This window comes from Oncorhynchus mykiss, chromosome 16 (genome assembly GCF_013265735.2).
Source record: "Oncorhynchus mykiss isolate Arlee chromosome 16, USDA_OmykA_1.1, whole genome shotgun sequence".
NCBI classification, from domain to species: Eukaryota; Metazoa; Chordata; class Actinopteri; order Salmoniformes; family Salmonidae; genus Oncorhynchus; species Oncorhynchus mykiss.
This window is the reverse complement of record NC_048580.1, coordinates 52,967,835-52,989,274: the sequence shown is the minus strand read 5'-3', so window position 1 is coordinate 52,989,274 and position 21,440 is coordinate 52,967,835. Positions and strand designations below refer to the sequence as shown.

The 21,440-nt window shown below is 42.1% G+C and overlaps 1 protein-coding gene across 2 annotated transcripts in view; it reads left to right on the top strand.

The window, feature by feature from the left end:
* The window catches only part of LOC110492270 (5'-nucleotidase domain-containing protein 2), a 34,196-nt gene that overhangs the window by 8,378 nt on the left and 4,378 nt on the right, over positions 1 to 21,440 (top strand). For both annotated transcript variants that reach the window (XR_005036542.1, XM_021566449.2), the window contains exons 2-11: positions 5,220 to 5,404; positions 5,520 to 5,594; positions 5,701 to 5,756; positions 6,779 to 6,872; positions 10,704 to 10,832; positions 17,236 to 17,296; positions 17,958 to 18,060; positions 18,201 to 18,302; positions 18,427 to 18,508; positions 20,727 to 20,813. Coding sequence is in view for 1 of the 2 variants with exons in the window: in XM_021566449.2 (XP_021422124.2) it covers positions 5,220 to 5,404; positions 5,520 to 5,594; positions 5,701 to 5,756; positions 6,779 to 6,872; positions 10,704 to 10,832; positions 17,236 to 17,296; positions 17,958 to 18,060; positions 18,201 to 18,302; positions 18,427 to 18,508; positions 20,727 to 20,813 (974 nt within the window). In the remaining variant the exon portion in view is untranslated. The remainder of the gene's footprint in view (positions 1 to 5,219; positions 5,405 to 5,519; positions 5,595 to 5,700; positions 5,757 to 6,778; positions 6,873 to 10,703; positions 10,833 to 17,235; positions 17,297 to 17,957; positions 18,061 to 18,200; positions 18,303 to 18,426; positions 18,509 to 20,726; positions 20,814 to 21,440) is intronic.

Here is a 21,440-nt window from a genome sequence, read left to right as displayed (position 1 = left end):
CTACCTTTGTTTTGGAGATGTTTAGAACAAGGTTAAGGGCAGAGAACTTGCTGGACACTAAGAAAGCTTTGTTGTAGAGCTTTTAACAAAATCCGGGGAGGGGCCAGCTGAGTATACGACTGTATCATCTGCATATAAATCGATGAGAGAGCTTCCTACTGCTTGAGCTATGTTGTTGATGTAACTTGATAAGAGCGTGGGGCCTAGGGTCGAGCCTTGGGGTACTCCCTTGGTGACAGGCAGTGGCTAAGACAGCAGATGTTCTGACTTTATACACTGCACTCTTTGAGAGAGGCAGTTAGCAGACCAGGCCAAAGACCCCTCAGAGACACCAATACTCCTTAGCCAGCACACTAGAATGGAATGGTCTACTGTATCAAAAACTTTGGCCAAGTCAATACAAATAGCAGCACAACATTGCTTAGAATCAAGTGCAATGGTGACATTATTTTAGACATTTGAGGTTGCTGTCACACAACCATAACCTGAGCCGAAACCCGATTGCACACTTGAGAGAATACTATAGACATCAAGAAAGCCAGTCAGTTGATTGTTGACAAGTTTTTCCAACACTTTTGATAAACAGGGCAAAATAGAAATATAACAGTTAGGATCAGCTTTCTCTCCCCCTTTTAAATAGAGCTGCTACCTATGGTAATCCAGAGAGGACATTTGAATAAAACAAATATTCCCTCATTATGTCAATCACAAGGAATTTTTGTTCATGATCACGACATAAAATAGTTGTTTTGTCGAAGATCACGAGATAAACTGTATAAATAGGAGTGGATGTTTTGATGATAGATTGGCCGTATGTATGGCTGAGGCGGCAGAGCCTACATTTTTATTGATTGCTACACTAAGGGATGGTACATTTCATGCCAACAATATGCCTTCATTTGTGTTTGGAGCTCATTATGAGTTTATAAGTTGGAATGTTAGCAAGCTAAATGTCCCTGACTTTGAGCTAAGAGCTTACGCGCATTTAAGCTCTGAACGATGCCTCTGAACGATGCCTGACAGACAGAACTGTCTCCCAGGCAGCACTGTCTCCCAGGCTGTGTGCCACCCCCAAGACCAAAGCCAATCACATGCAAGCAACAACACAGCTAATTTGGCTAGTCCTGTGAGCGAGCTAGCTAGGTAGTCTTGGTAGTTAGATAGATAGCTTGTTATCTATGCTGGTTGTTCGCGTGCATAACTGATGTTTATAATTGTAAGGGACACTTCATGTTTTATGGATGCTATTGAATCTGATCAGTCAGGAACCCCCTGTAAATGTAAATATTTTCCATAAAACATGAACTGTCCCTTTATAATTATACACATATCACTTATGCAAGCTAACAACCAGAAAATATTTTATCTTTATTTAACTAGGCAAGTCCTCTTAGAGCTACCCCCCTACTTTTTTAAATTTCCGCCTGAAGACATACCCAAATCTAACTGCCTGTAGCTCAGGCACAGAACCAAGGATATGCATATTCTTGGTACCATTTGAAAGAAAACACTCTGAAGTTTGTGTAAATGTGAATTGAATGTAGGAGAATATAACACAATACATCTGGTTTAGATAATACAATGAAAAAAACATGTTTTTTTATTTTTATTGTTGTATCATCATCTTTAAAATGAACAAGATAAAACAAACATTCAGATAGGATGATGGGGACAATTTTGGTGAAAAACATAAGAGGGCAACAGTACTTGTGCAAAGTTTCAGAATGATAACCTCCAAAATGAGTGTGCTACATGACATTTATCATGAAGTCACCCAGGTGTCCCACACAAGTAGCCCAAATGTACCCAAGTGGCCAAATTGGTGAAGTTATACATTTTGAATGGAATAACTATATACAAAATACCAAAATGGTATTCTAACACCCCCCCCCCCCCCAACCCCCCCCCCCCAAAAAAAACGTATATAAATAAAATATATATATATATATATATATATATATATATATATATATATATATATATATATACATATATACATTTACAAAATAACTCTTTCAATATTTGGAAGACCCTCAGTCCTCTACACAATATTGTGCTGCTGATGCCAGGTGCCATATCACATCCATGCCTGCAGAAATACATTTGAGCAGATGAACACCACTTGTGGCAGGAGCTGGATGAACCAGCTTCAGTGGGGGATGGACACCTTGGCACTGGGGGCTCCCATTCGGAGTCAGTGTCACTGTGAAAGAAAATGTTCAGTTAGAATAGTTTCACATATGAGCCCTGTATCAACAGGTATAATAAACATATATATATATATAGAGTACATGGAACATAAAGTTGAGTATATTATTATAGACCTGATAGATCTACTGTCTCATTTATATTATGACATTTCAGCTACATCTACTGTCTCTTATATTATGACAGACCAGCTAGATCTACTGTCTTTATTATATTACAACAGACTAGCTGTATCTACTGTCTCCATTTCACTTTGGCCATTGTTGTGGACCTGCTCTCCCCTCAACAGCCTCAAATAGGCTATTTCATTTCACAAATAATATTTAATATTATTAATTTCAAACAACGGCATTAACATGAGAAGATCTTACCAGTCCAAAACGATGTCCTCTCCGTTCAAAAAATATTCCTCCATTTGGGAATCGCTAAATTAATCGTCCTCGATCAATTTCTGTACATCTGTATATCTAGACTTAGATTTAGCTTTCCCTGATTTAGTCGCCATACTGATTGATATATAAACAGCTGAATATGCGCTTTACCAAAACAATACTGTGCGCAACATGCGTGGCTCCTTCCAGTATGAATCGTCAATGGCGAATGAACCTCTTTACGCCGGAGTTTACTACATGGGTTGGTCTTCCAACACATAAACATTACATATTGCCGTTTACCTCAGCTCATTGGCTATCTACCCAGCTAGATTTCAAGACGATCAGTGGTCATTGGGTTCAAATACAGTCAATCAACGAAACAGTGTGCAAATCATTGGTGCACAATGATGTCATTACTTGTTGTCTTCAAATCGGTTTCTTTCAGTCAATACGTCCCGCGAAATGACCCATCAGGTTGGGTTGTGTTACAAACAAACCAGTTGATTGCAATGAAACCAAGCATGACGGGAAAAGTCACGTTTTGTGTGTGTATTTACCTCGAATGTGTCGTCGAAAATGGAATGAGACGGAATTCACGACACAAGCGGTTCACAAAATGTTTCGTGTTAGGCTATAAAAATGGATTTTATCAAACAAAAGACCATTCATTGTGTAATAATGAGCATTGGGATTGCAAACAGAGGAAGATCGTCAAAGGTAAACAATTTATTTTATTGCAGTTTGTGATTTTGTTACGCCTGTGCTGGTTGAAATAGTTGTTTTTTATGGGGCTCTATACTCAGATAATTGCATCGTATTCTTTCGCAGTAAATCCTTTTTAAAACATCTGACAACGCAGTTGGATTAGCAAGATTCTAGGCTTTCGATACATGTGAGACACTTGTATTTTCATGAATGTTTAATTTGACTATTTATGTAGCGATCACCATATGTTGTCAAATTTCATCCCGCTACCGGGTTTGGTGCGCAGAGAGGTTAAGAACAAATTCTTATTTTCAATGACAGCCTAGGAACAGTGGGTTAATTGCCTTGTTCAGGGGCAGAATGACAGCTTTTTACCTGGCCAGTTCAGGGATTTGATCTGGCAACCTTTCGGTTACTAGACCAACTCTCTAACCACTAGACTACCTGCCGTAACAAGCTAGCTTGATACCTACCAAGACTACCGAGCTAACTAGCTAGCTCGCAAGACTAGCCAAATGGGCTGTTTTGTTCCTTGCATGCGATCGGCTGTCAAGACCGGCATGCAGCCTGGGAGATAGACCTCAGAAAAATAATTGTAGACCTCCACAAGTCTGGTTCATCCTTGGGAGCAATTTTCAAACGCCTGAAGGTACCACGTTCATCTGTACAAGCAATAGTATGCAAGTATAAACACCATGTGACAACGCAGCCGTCATACCGCTCAGGAAGGAGAGGTGTTTTGTCTCCTAGAGATGAACGTACTTTGAATGCGAAAAGTGCAAATCAATCCCAGAACAACAGCAACGGACCTTGTGAAGATGCTGGAGGAAACGGGGACAAAAGTATCTATATCCACAGTAAAAATGAGTCCTATATCGACATAACCTGAAAGGACACTCAGCAAGGAAGAAGCCACTGCTCCAAAACCGACATAAAAAAAGCCGTCTGGCTTTTTAGTTCGTAGTTTTTGTAGAAATGTCCTCTGGTCTGATGAAACAAAAATAGAACTGTTTGGCCATAATGACCATCATTATGTTTGGAGGAAAAAGGGGGAGGCGTGCAAGCCGAAGAACACCATCCCAACCTTGAAGTACGGGGGTGGCAGCATCATGTTGTGGGGGTGCTTTTCTGCAGGAGGGACTGGTGCACTTCACAAAATAGATGGCAGCATGAGGAATGAAAATATGTGGGTATATTGAAGCAACATCTCAAGACATCAGTTAGAGCTTGGTCGCAAATGGATCTTCCCACTGGACAATGACCCCAAGCATACTTCCAAAGTTGTGGGAAAATGGCTTAAGGACAACAAAGTCAAGGTATTGGAGTGGCCATCACAAAGCCCTGTCCTCAATCCTATATAAAATTTGTGGGCAGATCTGAAAAAACGTGTGCGAGCAAGGAGGCCTACAAACCTGACTCAGTTACACCAGCTCTGTCAGGAGGAATGGGCCAACATTTACCCAACTTATTGTTGGAAGCTTGTGGAAGGCTACCAAAAATGTTTGACCCAAATTAAACAATTTAAAGGCAATGCTACCAAATACTAATTGAGTGTATGTACACTTCTGACCCACTTGGAATGTGATGAAAGAAATAAAAGCTGAAATAAGTCATTCTCTCTACTATTATTCTGACATTTAACATTCTTAAAATAAAGTGGTGATCCTAACTGATCTTTACTAATAATCTTTACTAAGATTAAATGTCAGGAATTGTAAAAAACTGAGTTTAAATGTATTTGGCTAAGGCTTCTGTAAACTTCCGACTTCAACGGTATATCTTTGGCCATTTTGAACAATAGACCACTTACTGCCCAAAATTGTAAGCACGTGCTCTTTAGATTATCCACACAATGCATTTAAGACAAATCATGAAGCTGGATCATGTTAGATTTTTTTTGTGTGTGTAATGTCTCCCCCTCCTTTTCTGCAGATTTGATTCCTCCAGGTGTATGTAGCTTACTGAACCCCTCCACCATCTATGCCAACAATGAGGTTGACTTGGACGAAGTGGAAATCTATGGCTTTGATTATGACTACACGCTCGCTTTGTACTCCAACACTCTTGATACAATGATCTACAACACAGCTCGAGACTTCCTTGTCAAACACTACAAGGTTAGTTTGACGGAAATGTGATGCTGTTTGCCTCATATCCTCATACAAATGGTCATTGTGCACGTTGTTTATTGTTTGTTTGAATTTAAATTGTTACTTTTAATTCCCCTAACAGTATCCAGAGGGCATTAGCAAGTATGACTATATTCCCAACTTCGCTACTCGTGGTCTCCACTATGACATTCAGAAGGTAAGTGTTTTTATGGGTGTATAAAAGCTTTTAAACATTCAAAGTTTGAGAGTGAAATTAGAGTGAAATGGTAGTTCAGTCAATAAAATTATATTTTTTCATGCAGGGACTGTTGATGAAAATTGATGCCTTCCATTACATTCAGCTGGGGACTGTATACAGGTGAGACACTTACTGGGGGAATATAATGAAAACTAAAGGCCTAAACTCACCAAATCAAATTTTATTAGTCACATGTGCCAACTATAACAGGTGTAGTAGACCTTATGTGAAATGCTTACTTATGAGTCCTTAAACAACAATGCAGAGTTTTAAAAAAGTAAGTAAGAAAAAATTGCTGAATAAATTTAAGGGAAAATAGTAACACAATGAAATAAGAATAACTTTAGGCGTGCGTGCAATTAATTTTAGAATGCTTTGTTTTGAATGATAATGACCCAACTGATGCCGGGCGGGCAGTGAACGCGCTGTTCTCTTTGACACTCTGCTCAATTACACGTGTCTATTTTTGCTTTTTATGGCTGGCGCTGCAGTCACACAAAACATTTTGTCCTTATTAAAACATTTTCGAGCTCATTTGAATATGAAGAGTTAGCTAAGGGTTGAGGCTTTACCATACATGCTAAATTAGACCAATTTATCCACTTCTGGAAACATCGCTATCAGCAAAGATGATTAGAGGTATAGACTATCCTGATAGCATACAGTCAATGCAAAAGCCAGAACTGTCATTGGAGGTGTATTTGCCGATTTTGAAAGAGAGGGAGATGAGAATTTACATTTTATTTCAAGGTAAGCTGTTGAAAAGTATAACTTTTTGGAGGGTGCTCAAAAGTGTATATTTATTATTCTCGAAGTTGCTCGCAACAGTAGCTTGCTACTGATGGTATTAACTATGCAGATACTAAACATAACTGACAGAGACTCATTCATTTGAAGTGCCAGAGACCTATCAAATCTGGCTAGCTACCGAGTGCACCACCAGCCAAACTAGAATCAGGACGATGTCCTCACTGTCTATTGATTTTACCCCTCTGCTCGTCCTGTCCTCTCCGCCCTCCCGCTTCTGTTGAGTTTTGTGCACAACGTTTTTTCTAATAACAATACTCTTTGCTATTGGTATGTATGTCATGAATTCAATTCTGTAATAGAGAGACCATAATGAGAGATGTTGATTCCCACAGGGGTCTGAATCCTGTCCCAGATGAGGAGGTTTTGGAGCTCTACGGTGGAACTAACCATGTCCCTCTTGAGGAAGTCAGTGGCTTCTATGGAAAGGTCATTACTTACATTCTTCTACCTTAACCTTTTCACACTTACCAACAAACGAGTGTGATCATTCTACAGTGGTCCCTGAATGCTTATTTTTAACGTCCAGTTTCGAATGAATCAGCATTTGAGCTGGCCACATTGTTTTTCACAGAAACATTTTGCACAAACACAGTCCTTACAAATTTATGTCCAGAATGTGACCAGTTTATTTTTGGATGCAATGTTCAGACATTCACAGAAGTAGCTACAGCATAACACAATCATCCAAACCGGAAAATGTAGGCTGCATTTTTCTAGCGCTGACTGAGGAAAGATTGATGTAACAGGTCATAGTTTTATAACTCTCGGCTGACAGAAACTACATTATGAATTATCTAATAGCAATTATTATTTAACCAAAGATAATACAAGGAGACAAGATGAGTTTGGTCTGTTTATAGTATGCATGTTGAAGGGGGTGTGTTGTCTACGTTCGTTCACTTCCCTTCATTCACTTCCGGAAGTTTACCTGAAAGATGAGTGAACCATTCCTTCACCTCATTATAACATCTTTGGTCTGACAGACGTTTAGGTGACACCCATAATGCATTGTATAATGTCAACAAACATGGCGCCACACATAGCTGGCAAATAGCATTAGCTCATTATAAACAGTACAACCTTCAAAAAAGTATTTTACACACATCATAGGTGTCCATTACAATCAATGCAATAATTGGAATGCATTATTTGTCACCGGTACTGTGAATAAAACTGTAAGTACATTATGCCCCATACATAGATACATACATACATATTGTATGTGCCTACAGTAGAAACGACAACACGATATACAGAAAATAAGGAACTTACTTTGATAGGAACGCATGTCCAAAGTTATTATTTGTAAGGAAAACCAACATGTTCCAATTTGTGCAAGACTGCGCAAATGTCTGCATACTTGATCTGCGCAAACATTGGTGAAGTGCGTGGGCTCTCGAAGAGAGAAGTTTGTCTGGCTCAGTAAAGCCTCATACATAAATTGTCTGCAACGCTGAAATGAGCTACTTCTATGTGAATTAATGAGGAGGCGGAACACAGCTCAATTCAAACTGTTGTTAGGAAATACAACTTGTTAGAAAATAATTTGAAATTGACAAGTTGAAACATAGCCTATAGACAATTAGCAGGAAGCACGTGTTAACTGTCCTGTTGCGTAATAATCATATTTTAGAACAATGAGTGAATTCTGACATCACATGCATAAAACAACTCACACTGGGGTGACCGTTAGAGATATTTGGAACTCGTATGAAAAGGTCCGGAGACACTAAAATAGAATATACAGTGTATTCAGAAAGTATTCAGACCCCTTCACATTTTCCACATTTTGTTACATTACAGCCTTATTATAAAATGGATTAAATATTTTTTTCCCCCTCATCAATTTAACTACAATATCACATAATGACGAAGAATGTTTGCAAATGTATTAAAAATAAAAAATGGAAATATCAAATGTACATAAGTATTCAGACCATTTACTCAGTACTTTGTTGAAGCACCCGTGGCAGCGATTACAGCCTTGAGTTTTCTTGGGTTTGACGCTACAAGCTTGGCACACCTGTATTTGGGGAGTTTCTCCCATTCTTCTTTGCAGATCCTCTCAAGCTTTATCAGGTTGGATGGGGAGCGGCGCTGCACAGCTATTTTCAGGTCTCCCCAGAGATGTTTAATTGGGTTCAAGTCTGGGCTCTGGCTGAGCCACTCAAGGACATTCAGAGACTTGTCCCGAAGCCACTCCAGCATTGTCTTGGCTGTGTGCTTAGGGTCGGTGCCCTGTTGGAAGGTGAATCTTTGCCCCAGTCTGAGGTCTTGAGCACTCTGGAGTAGGTTTTCATCAAGGATCTCTCTGTACTTTGCTCTGTTCATCTTTCCCTCGATCCTGACTAGTCTCCCAGTCCCTGCCGCTGAAAAACATCCCCACAGCGTGATGCAGCCACCATCATGCTTCACCGTAGGGATGGTGCCAGGTTTTCTCCAGACGTGAGGCTGGGCATTCAGGCCAAAGAGTTCAATCTTGGTTTCATCAGACCAGAGAATCTTGTTTCTCATGGTCTTGAGAGTCTTATGGTGGTGAACTAGAGAGTCTTAAGGTGGTAAACTTTTGGTAAACTAGAAGCGGGCTGTCATGTGCCTTTTACTGAGGAGTGGCTTCCGTCTTGCCACTCTACCATAAAGGCCTGATTGTTGGAGTGCTGCAGAGATGGTTGTCCTTCTGGAAGGTTCTCCCATCTCCACAGAGGAACTCTTGAGCTCTGTCAGAGTGACCATCTGATTCTTTGCTGTGTCTGTCGGCGTAGTGTCCAGAGCATGGAGGCGCTACCAGGACACTGGCCAGTACATCAGGAGACGTGGAGGAGGCCGTAGGAGGGCAACAACCCAGCAGCAGGACCGCTACCTCCGCCTTTGTGCAAGGAGGAGCAGGAAGAGCACTGCCAGAGCCCTGCAAAATTACCTTCAGCAGGCCACAAATGTGCATATGTCTGCTCAAACGGTCAGAAACAGACTCAATGAGGATGGTATGAGGGCCCGACGTCCACAGGTGGGGGTTGTGCTTACAGCCAAACACCGTGCAGGACGTTTGGCATTTGCCAGAGAACACCAAGATTGGCAAATTCGCCACTGGTGCCCTGTGCTCTTCACAGATGAAAGCAGGTTCACACTGAGCACATGTGACAGACGTGACAGTCTGGAGACGCCGTGGAGAACGTTCTGCTGCCTGCAACATCCTCCAGCATGACCGGTTTGACGGTGGGTCAGTCATGGTGTGGGGTGGCATTTCTTTGGGGGGCCGCACAGCCCTCCATGTGCTCGCCAGAGGTAGCCTGACTGCCATTAGGTACCGAGATGAGATCCTCAGACCCCTTGTGAGACCATATGCTGTTGCGGTTGGCCCTGGGTTCCTCCTAATGCTAGACCTCATGTGGCTGGAGTGTGTCAGCAGTTCCTGCAAGCGGAAGGCATTGATGCTATGGACTGGCCCACCCGTTCCCCAGACCTGAATCCAATTGAGCACATCTGGGACATCATGTCTCGCTGCACCACAGACTGTCCAGGACTTGGCGGATGCTTTAGTCCAGGTCTGGGAGCAGATCCCTCAGGAGACCATCCGCCACCTCATCAGGAGCATGCCCAGGCGTTGTAGGGAGGTCATACAGGCACGTGGAGGCCACACACACTACTGAGCCTCATTTTGACTTGTTTTTAGGACATTACATCAAAGTTGGATCAGCCTGTAGTGTGGTTTTCCACTTTAATTTTGAGTGTGACTCCAAATCCAGACCTCCATGGGTTGATAAATTTGATTTCCATTGATCATTTTTGGAGAAAAAAGAAAGAAAAAGAAATTAATTTAAAAAATATATATATTTAATTCATTCAGATCTAGGATGTGTTATTTTAGTGTTCCCTTTATTTTTTTGAGCAGTGTATAAAGCAGTTTTGCTTTGTCATTATGGGGTATTGTGTGTAGATTGAAGAGGGAAAACGTCAATTTAATACATTTTAGAATACGGTTGTGATGTAACTAAATGTGAAAAAAGTCAAAGGTTCTGAATACTTTCTGAACGCACGGTATGTTTGAAAATCCATGGAATTTGCTGCAATTGTTGCCAAATTTCCATTCTTTAAAGATAAAATAATGGTTAAAAGCCTGCGTAAAAGACTTGCATTAATGATCAGTTCCCGATGGAAATTGCTCTCTAAAATGTATATCCAATATCTGCAAAAAATTAATTTATTTTTGCTGAGGCCCAGCTTTGTCTTCTATCCCGTTGAGCTAACGTTATCTTACAGGGTCCTGTGATGAAGCAGTTCATGGATGTTTTCTCCATCCCAGAGATGACTCTCCTGGCTGCTGCCAATGACTACTTCAACTCCAATGACATTGAATATGACCCTGGTCATCTCTACAAAGACGTTTCAGTGAGTGCATTCGGCAACAAAACATACCCACATTCTGACAAACTTGAATCCACAGATAATACTGTATTTTAATTGAGACAGTCAAACTGAAACCAGCTCTGAAAATGTGGGCAAATAACTGGTTCTGGAAATAGAGGCTTTTAACAAAAAATGCTTTTTGACTTAAATAATGTAACTAACTTGGTTGATTGCTGCATCCTAGCTCATAAGTAGTTGCACCAAAGTCAATATCTGTGAATGGTCCTTTTGTCTACCAGTGTGCAAGGCAGTTGGGAATGTGATTTTAACGTTGTTTGTTATGCTGTGCCGGTCGGTCAGTGAGCCAAAAGCTCTTTCATTCCCTCTTAATGAAAAATATGCATACTATTTGATCTTCTTATTCCGTTTAACGGGCAGCTGAACTCAAAAACAAACTTCTCTGGTTGAAAATGGCCAATATTGCATCAATATTAGTCTAGTGTATATAGCACAATTTTGGTCATTAAGTCACTATCTTCTAAAACTGACATTTGCGAAATTTAGGGAAGCTGTTACGGCACCGAAGCACTTTGCCACTCGCCAGTGACTTGATAAGATGATTTGGGCCGGACGGTAGCCTACTGGTTAAGAGTGTTGGGCCAGTAACCAAAATGTCGCTGGGTCAAATCCCAGAGCCAATTAGGTCAATCTGTCTGTGCCCTTGAGCAAGGGCCCCACGTGGGTGCGTGCTCAGCCCCCTCCTATACACCCTGTTCAGCCATAACTGTGTGATCATGCATGCCTCCAACTCAATCATCAAGTTTGCAGACGACACAACAGTAGTGGGCTTGATTACCAACAACGACGAGACAGCCTACAAGGAGGAGGAGAGGGCACTCGGGAGTGTGGTGTCAGGAAAACAACCTCTCACGCAACGTCAACAAAACAAGGGAGATGATCATGGACTTCAGGAAACAGTAGAGGGAGCATCCCCCCTATCCACATCGACAGAACAGCAGTGGAGAAGGTGGAAAGTTTTAAGTTACTCATTGTACAAATAACGAACAAACTGAAATGGTCCACCCACACAGACAGTGTGGTGAAGAAGGCGCAACAGCGTCTCAGGAGGCTGAAGAAATGTGGCTTGACACCTAAAACCCACACAAACTTTTACAGATGCACAATTGAGAGCCTCCTGTCGGCATCACCGAGGGCAAACTAGAACCTAATGCCACAGGAAGGCAAAAAAGATCATCAAGGACAACAACCAACCAAGCCATTGCTTGTTCACCCCGCTACCATCCAGAAGGTGAGGTCAGTACAGGTGGATCAAAGCAAGGACCGAGAGATTGAAAAACAGCTTCTATTTCAAGGCCAACAGCAATCACTAACTCAGAGAGGCTGCTGCCTACATTGAGACCCAATCACTGGCCACTTTAATAAATGGATCACTACTCACTTTAAACAATGCCACCTTAATAATGTTTACATACCTTACATTACTCATATCACATGTACAGTGCCTTGCGAAAGTATTCGGCCCCCTTGAACTTTACGACCTTTTGCCACATTTCAGGCTTCAAACATAAAGATATAAAACTGTATTTTTTTGTGAAGAATCAACAACAAATGGGACACAATCATGAAGTGGAACGACATTTATTGGATATTTCAAACTTTTTTAACAAATCAAAAACTGAAGAATTGGGCGTGCAAAATTATTCAGCCCCCTTAAGTTAATACTTTGTAGCGCCACCTTTTGCTGCGATTACAGCTGTAAGTCGCTTGGGGTATGTCTCTATCAGTTTTGCACACCGAGAGACTGAAATTTTTTCCCATTCCTCCTTGCAAAACGGCTCGAGCTCAGTGAGGTTGGATGGAGAGCATTTGTGAACAGCAGTTTTCAGTTCTTTCCACAGATTCTCGATTGGATTCAGGTCTGGACTTTGACTTGGCCATTCTAACACCTGGATATGTTTATTTTTGAACCATTCCATTGTAGATTTTGCTTTATGTTTTGGATCATTGTCTTGTTGGAAGACAAATCTCCGTCCCAGTCTCAGGTCTTTTGCAGACTCCATCAGGTTTTCTTCCAGAATGGTCCTGTATTTGGCTCCATCCATCTTCCCATCAATTTTAACCATCTTCCCTGTCCCTGCTGAAGAAAAGCAGGCCCAAACCATGATGCTACCACCACCATGTTTGACAGTGGGGATGGTGTGTTCAGGGTGATGAGCTGTGTTGCTTTTACGCCAAACATAACGTTTTGCATTGTTGCCAAAAAGTTCAATTTTGGTTTCATCTGACCAGAGCACCTTCTTCCACATGTTTGGTGTGTCTCCCAGGTGGCTTGTGGCAAACTTTAAACGACACTTTTAATGGATATCTTTAAGAAATGGCTTTCTTCTTGCCAATCTTCCATAAAGGCCAGATTTGTGCAATATACGACTGATTGTTGTCCTATGGACAGAGTCTCCTACCTCAGCTGTAGATCTCTGCAGTTCATCCAGAGTGATCATGGGCCTCTTGGCTGCATCTCTGATCAGTCTTCTCCTTGTATGAGCTGAACGTTTAGAGGGACGGCCAGGTCTTGGTAGATTTGCAGTGGTCTGATACTCCTTTCATTTCAATATTATCGCTTGCACAGTGCTCCTTGGGATGTTTAAAGCTTGGGAAATCTTTTTGTATCCAAATCCGGCTTTAAACTTCTTCACAACAGTATCTCGGACCTGCCTGGTGTGTTCCTTGTTCTTCATGATGCTCTCTGCGCTTTTAACGGACCTCTGAGACTATCACAGTGCAGGTGCATTTATACGGAGACTTGATTACACACAGGTGGATTGTATTTATCCTCATTAGTCATTTAGGTCAACATTGGATCATTCAGAGATCCTCACTGAACTTCTGGAGAGAGTTTGCTGCACTGAAAGTAAAGGGGCTGAATAATTTTGCACGCCCAATTTTTCAGTTTTTGATTTGTTAAAAAAGTTTGAAATATCCAATAAATGTCGTTCCACTTCATGATTGTGTCCCACTTGTTGTTGATTCTTCACAAAAAAATACAGTTTTATATCTTTATGTTTGAAGCCTGAAATGTGGCAAAAGGTCGCAAAGTTCAAGGGGGCCGAATACTTTCGCAAGGCACTGTATATCCTGTATTTTATACCATCTCTTGCATCTTGACCTATGCCGCTCGATCATTGCTAATCCATTTATTTCTATGTATATATTCTTATTGAATCTCTTTACTTAGATTTGTGTGTGTTAGGTAGTTGTTGTGGAATTATTAGATTACTTGTTAGATATTACTGCACTGTCGGAGCTAGAAGCACAAGCATTTCGCTATACTCGCAATAACATCTGCTGACTATGTGTATGTGACCAATATAATTTGATTTGAGGCACTTAACCCTATTTGCTCCTGTAAGTTGCTCTGGATAAGAGTGTCTGCTAAATGACAAAACTGTACATTTACATTTGGCACCATAGCACTCACTTCTGTCATCATGAAGAGCTTTGAGAGGCTAGTAAAGGATCATATCACCTCCACTTTACCTGACACCCTTGACCCACTTCAATTTGCATACCGCCCCAATAGATCCACAGACGATGCAATCGCCATCGCACTGCACACTGCCCTATCCCATCTGGACAAGTGGAATACCTATGTAAGAATGCTGTTCATTGAGTACAGCTCAGCCTTCAACACCATATTACCTCCAAGCTCAGCATTAAGCTCAGGGCCCTGGGTCTGAACATTGCCCTGTACAACTGGGTCCTGGACTTCCTGACGGGCCGCCCCCAGGTGGTGAAGGTAGGAAACAACACCTCCACTCCGCTGATCCTCAACACGGGCCCCACGTGGGTGTGTGCTCAGCCCCTTCCTGTACTCCCTGTTCACCCATGACTGCGTGGCCATGCACGCCTCCAATTCATTCATCAAGTTTGTAGATGACAGGCCTGATTACCAGCAATGATGAGACGGCCTACAGAGAGAAGGTGAGGGCCCTGGCGGAGGGGTGACAGGAAAAGAACCTCTGCCTAAATGTCAACAAAACGAAGGAGCTGATCGTGGACTTCAGTAAACAGCAGAGGGAGCACACCCCTATCCACATCGTCAGGACCGCTTTGGAGAAGGTGAAAAGCTTCAAGTTCCTTGGCCTCCACATCACTGACAAACTGAAATGGTCCACCCTCAGAGACAGTGGCTCAAGAAAATCAGCTTGGCCCCTCACAAACTTTTACAGATGCACTATTGAGAGCATCCTAATGGGCTGTATCACCGCCTGGTACAGCAACTGCATTGCACGCAACAGCAGGGCTCTCCAGAGAGTGGTGCGGTCTGCCCAACGCATCACCGGGGGCACAGAACCTGCTCTCTAGGACACCGACAGCACCCAATGTCACAGGAAGGTCAACACGATCATCAAGGACGACAATCATCCGAGCTATAGGCTGTTTACCCCACTGAAGGCGAGGTCAGTAAAGTTGCATCAAAGATGAGACCAATAATCTGTTTTTCAGTCTCTATCTCACAGCCTTCAGACTATTAAATAGCCACGCTTCTGCCCTATGTACATAGACATGGGATTACTGGTCACTTTAATAATGGAACACTGGACATTTGAATAATGTTTACATACTGTATTTTACTGTATTCTAATCAATGCAACTCTGACATTGCGCGTCCTAATATTTAGATATTTCTTAATTCCATTCCTTTACTTTGAGATTTGTATGTATTGTTAGATAATACTGCACGGTTGGAGCTAGGAACACATCTATTTCGTTACACCAGCAATAACATCTGCTAAATATATGTATGTGACCAATAAAATGTGATTTGATTTAGCTAATGTAGCATGCCTGCTCAATGTGCCTGCTAGCTACTAGCTAGCTTTATTGACAAACACAGAGATTAAATTTTGCTATCTACTGAGTTCTCAAATCAGTCCAGAGGGCAACGGCAGCTGACTCGATGCAGTCTGCAGTGCACTAATAGTTTTCATGCAAATTATTTTACTTAAAATACTGCACCAAACATCATAGCTAGATGTAAAATTGTGCGATTAAGACCACACAAAAAACGTACAAATGAATGACTGTCACGTGTGCTCCCTCTCCGGCCTCTAGGTCACCAGGCTGCTCATTATGGCGCACACCTGTCACCATCGTTACGCGCATTATGACACTCACCTGGACTCCATCACCTCTTTGATTACCTGCCCTATATATGTCACTCCCTTTGGTTCCTTCCCCAGGGGTCATTGTTTCTGTCATGCTTGCGTTGTTCTTAGTTTGTATTATGGTTGGTTTATTTATTAAAACACTCACTCCCTGAACTTGCTTCCCGACTCTCAGCCCACATCGTTACAGAATCACATCTCACCTACGGGAAGCATTGGGGAGTGTTTTTCTTTTTTGTGTCAGGTGGAATGACATTGGATCCGGGAGCCGCTACAGGCTTTCATGCCTCAGCCAGATCGCCAGGCTTCCTTGCCTCCGCCGTCTAGTCAGGCTCTCACGCCTCAACCGAATCGCCAGCCTCTCACCCCTCAACCGGATCGCCAGTCTCTCACCCCTCAACCGGATTGCCAGCCTCTCACCCCTCAACCGGATCGCCAGCCTCTCGCCCCTCAACCGGATCGCCAGGCTCTCACGCCTCAACCGGATCGCCAGGCTCTCATGCCTCAACCGGATCGCCAGGCTCTCACGCCTCAACCGGATCGCCAGCCTCTCACCCCTCAACCGGATCGCCAGGCTCTCACGCATCAACCGGATCGCCAGGCTCTCACGCCTCAGCCGGTTTGTCAGGTTTCTGCGCCTTGGCGGAGGCGACCAGTCCGCTCCTGATCCCCGGGATCGTCCCTGTGGTTGGCGTCCTGCGGCTGGAGCCAAACGCAACAGGAAGGGGGTACTGTCAAGTATGCTCGCTCTCCGGCGTCTAGGTCACTAGGCTGCTCGTTATGGCGCACACCTGTCACCATCGTTACGCGCATTATGGCATTCACCTGGATTCCATCACCTCCTTGTTTACCTGCCCTATATATATGTCACCCACTTTGTTTCCTTTTTTGTGGTTTGGTCGAGAAGGCAAGCCTTGTTATGTAAAATTGTTATGTAAAATGTCTGATTGGTTCTGAACAAACTGTACTTCCCAGTTACAGAAGTACAGTAAGTGAGTGGCAAGATTCCAGGGATGCTAGCTGTTTATAGCAAACTATGCAACATTCAATGAATGTTCTCTCCCAAGAGAGAGAGAACCATGTTGAAAAAACATGTCTGGTTAAATTTCCTTTTAGATAGGCGTAGAAAGCCATCAAAAGTGTAAATACAGAAGTCGAGTCAAGAATGTATTTAAACCTTGAGCAAGACGACTGTATATAAGCATACTCAGGGAAAACAGTCAGCTCAACTGCTTATCCACTGTGTTTATTTTCCTAAGGATGCCATTGGAATGGTGCATATCAAAGGCTACATGTACAAGTGGATAATGCAAGACTTGGGTGAGATATACTATTATGTTTTAAAAATATTTGCTTCTAGATATAAATCTCAAAAATGTTTCTATCGGATGCTTCCTATGTCACCCACACCCAGTTTGCAGGTTCTCTCAAACTGAATAGTGTGAAAAAACAGTGTAGCAATTTAACAGCCCTGCAGATAATATTTTTCGGATTATGATTAGGTAAAAAGCATATTTTTCAAGCCAGAAAACCATGGCCAAGTGGAAGTCAAGATAATTGATAAAACGTTACTAACATACTTTAAAGTGCAAAAATATTACCATACTTTTAAGTGAATATAAAAATGATAGTACACTTAACAATTTATAACCTTAAACCCTAGTTTTTGTTTAAATATGTGTTTACGGAGTTCAGGTTTGGCAGGAATTGAGAGAAGAACATTTTAGGACATATCTATCTCTTTATACTCTGCTCTCTCACAGTTTCAAGAAAAGTACTTTAAATGCCTTCATCTTTTGCTTAAATGCTCCAGGACTGTTTCCAAATGGGAAAATCTGCCATTTTCTTCCAAGGAACAATACATTATGATGGAAGTGGAATATTTACATACTTTCGAAATGCTCTAGGGAAGCTCAGTCTGCTTGAAGTCAGGATATTCCAGTTGGAATTGACCCCCCCTCTTCTCATCTCCCTCCCACAGAGAAATATATCCTCAGAGGTGATGAGACATATGCAGTTCTACACCGTCTGGCAAGCCATGGCAAGAAGCTCTTCCTTATAACCAACAGCCCATTTAGCTTTGTGTGAGTGCCACCATCAACCAAACTGAGTTAATCAGAGATATACATGCAGGTTGTTGATTTGTTCTCTGGGCACGTTCAGCTCTGCACATTATCTGTACCTTTCGTAGTTGTTGACTAACCAGCTTTTTTTCTTCATTTAGAGACAAAGGGATGAAATACATGGTAGGAAAGGACTGGAGGGAATTATTTGACATTGTCATTGTTCAAGCTGACAAACCACACTTCTTCAACAGCTGTGGCAAGTAAGTCTGGTACACTGCATACCTTTATATTCCCAATCAAGAAGTGTCCAAATTCCGAAACTTTGGTCTTCACAGAAAATGCATACTGTTAAGGTCATTCTGTGACCATATTTGCCACTTGCAGACCTTTCAGACGTTTGGATAGCAACGGGGACCTTCAGTGGGACAAGATCACGAGCTTGGATAAGGGCCAGGTCTACAAACAGGTAGGAGTGTAGACATTACCCAGCAGTATTACTGTATATAGCTCAAAGTGACTAACCCAGTTGCAGGATTTACCAGCATTGACTACTTGCGTAACAGATTGTGAATCTCACAAATTACCACAATGTCAAAACTGTATTTGTTCCTTTTTATTGTGGAAAGTGAATGACGCATGATTAGACTGGCATGTTAACTCTTTAATCAACCTGAATGAAATGTCCAAAGTCTGAGTTAGTCTGGTGTTACAAAGTTGGCCTTTGACGCCTGTGCAAAGATGTTAGTCTTGTCCTTGAATTTAGGTCAGAATAGAATAGACTAAACTTTATTGTCCATCCAGGATGGACATCACCTTCCATTAAAAGGATCACATACATTCTCACATCATACACACTTAAACCAGTCAGTCGATCATACTAAAAACATAGGCCATACGTTCACTCACAACTGACCGCTGTCCCAACTGCACTGGATAGATAAGTACATATACGGATCAAATTTACGTTGCATTTAGTAGTCCAACAGCACAATGAATGAATGTTTGAACACGTTCTTCTTGGCCATGGGCATTCTGAAGTGCCGGACAGAGAGAAGCCTCTCAAACTGAGGGAGTAGAGGGTGGGAGGGGTCACCAATGACAGCCAGTGCCTTCTTTATGGTTGACTTGTGGAACAGAATGCTCAAATGTGCCTGTGGTCGACCAATTACTTTGCTGGCTGTGTTTACTATTCTGGTCAGTTTGCTTTTGCTCCTCGCGCTCAGATTACCATACCAGACTGTCATATTGAACGTGTGGATGCTCTCCACCAAGCTGCTATACACCCTCTCCAGAGCATCTTGGCTGACCCCAAACGTCTTCAAATTCCTGATTAAAAACAGGCGATGGCTTGCTTTAAAACGAATAGTCTGCATTCTCTGTAAAACTCAGCTTGTTATCAATTTGTGTCCCTAGATGTTTGAAACACTCAGCCACATCCACTGGTTGGTCATTCAGAGAGAGTGGTTGGGACATTGGCAAGTTGATGATCAGCTCATTTGTCTTTTCCACATTGATGTGGAGGGTACTTAACCAGCATCATTCTTGAAGGTTTTTGATCTGTTTAAAATAGTTGTACCCATCTGATGTAACATCTTTAAAAAAAGAGTCCTACTAGAGCCATGTCATCCGCATACTTGAAAAGTCTCACATTGTTTCGTTGGATCTTCATTTCATTAGTGTAGGTAGAGAACAACAATAGTGAAAGGACACACCCCTGGGGTGCCCCTGTGTTCAGGATCAGTTCATCAGAGAGGGCCCCATTCATGAGGACCCTCTGTGGGCGGTCAGTTTAAGTCCTTGATCTAACCTGCGAGGCCGCCGTTGACATTCAGGTCCAGTAGTCGTTTCAGCAGTATGTGCATTTGCATTGTATTGAAAGCTGAACTAAAATCAATAAATAACGTGTGCATATGATTTATCATGTTGAAGGTGACTGACTAGCCACCATGTTCACCAAGGTCAGGATAGCATCCTCAGTCCCCCTCTGACTAATAGGCAAACTGTATCAGGTCCAGATGATCTGCTATGGACAGGGTAAGGTGCTTACTAACAACCCTTTCCATGCATTGGGCCAGAAGGGGTGTGAGGGCCACAGGCAAAAGTCATTTGTAATTTGGCCTCTGACTTCTTAGGCACCGGTACAATGGTCGACACCTTCCAGGAGTTTTGCACAGTACAGGTGCTCAGAAGGAGTTGAAACAGTTGTGTGAAGACTCCCTTGAGCTGGTCGACGCAGACCTTCAGTACTTTGCCCCGTAGTCCATCTGGGCCCGGTGCTTTCTGTGGCTTAATATGTGACAAGCATGAGGCCACCTGGTTCTCTGTTATCTAGACAGGATTTGGGGACAATCGATCAGGCTTGGTGATAAATGGATACTACTTTGATGAAATTACATGTATTGTTGCCTCACAGTTGGACATGTTAACCATGCAGTACTTTTCCTCTAAGAACCCTGCCAACATCATTGCCAGACTGACCCTCAAGGCCAATAATTGTCTGTTGCTAAAAGCCTCAGCAGAATTTGATGGAAGACCACATCCATGACCACATAATTACTGTCATGTTATAGTTTTGCCAATCCACGTTGTTTGTCATATTTCCTCCTCTGTTACCTTCAACCATTGCCTGATTTAACTTAATAATAATTCCTTGTGACATTCATTACGCTGTCTCCTTGTTGTAGGGCAACCTGTTTGACTTTCTCAGGCTCACAGGATGGAGAGGATCCAAGGTGCTGTACTTTGGAGATCATCTGTACAGTGACTTGGCAGTGAGTCATACTATATTTACAGTACCAGTCACAAGTTTGTACACATCTACTCATTCCAGGGTTTTTCTTTATTTTTGCTATTTTCTACATTGTAGAATAATATTGAAGATATCAAAACTATGAAATAACACATATAGAATCATGTATTAACCACAAAAAGTGTTAAACAAATGTGTGTTAATATGTTAATATATTAATAATAATTAGCCACCCTTTGTCTTGATGACAGCTTTGCACACTCTTGGCATTCTCTCAACCAGCTTCATGAGGTAGTCAGTCACCTGGTGTGCCTTGTTAAAAGTTAGTTTGTGGAATTTATTTCCTTAATGCCTTTGAGCCAATCAGTTGTGTTTTTACAAGGTAGGGGTGGTATACAGGAGATGGCCCTATTTGGTAAAAGACCAAGCCCATATTATGGGAAGGACAGCTCAAATAAGCAAAGAGAAATTACAGTCCATCATTACTTTAAGACATGAAGGTCAGTCAATCTGGAACATTTCAAGAACTTGTAAGGTTTCTTCCAAGTGCAGTCGCAAAAACCATCAAGCGCTATGATGAAACTGGCTCTCATGAGGACTGCCACAGGAAAGGAAGACCCAGAGTTACCTCTGCTGCAGAGGATAAGTT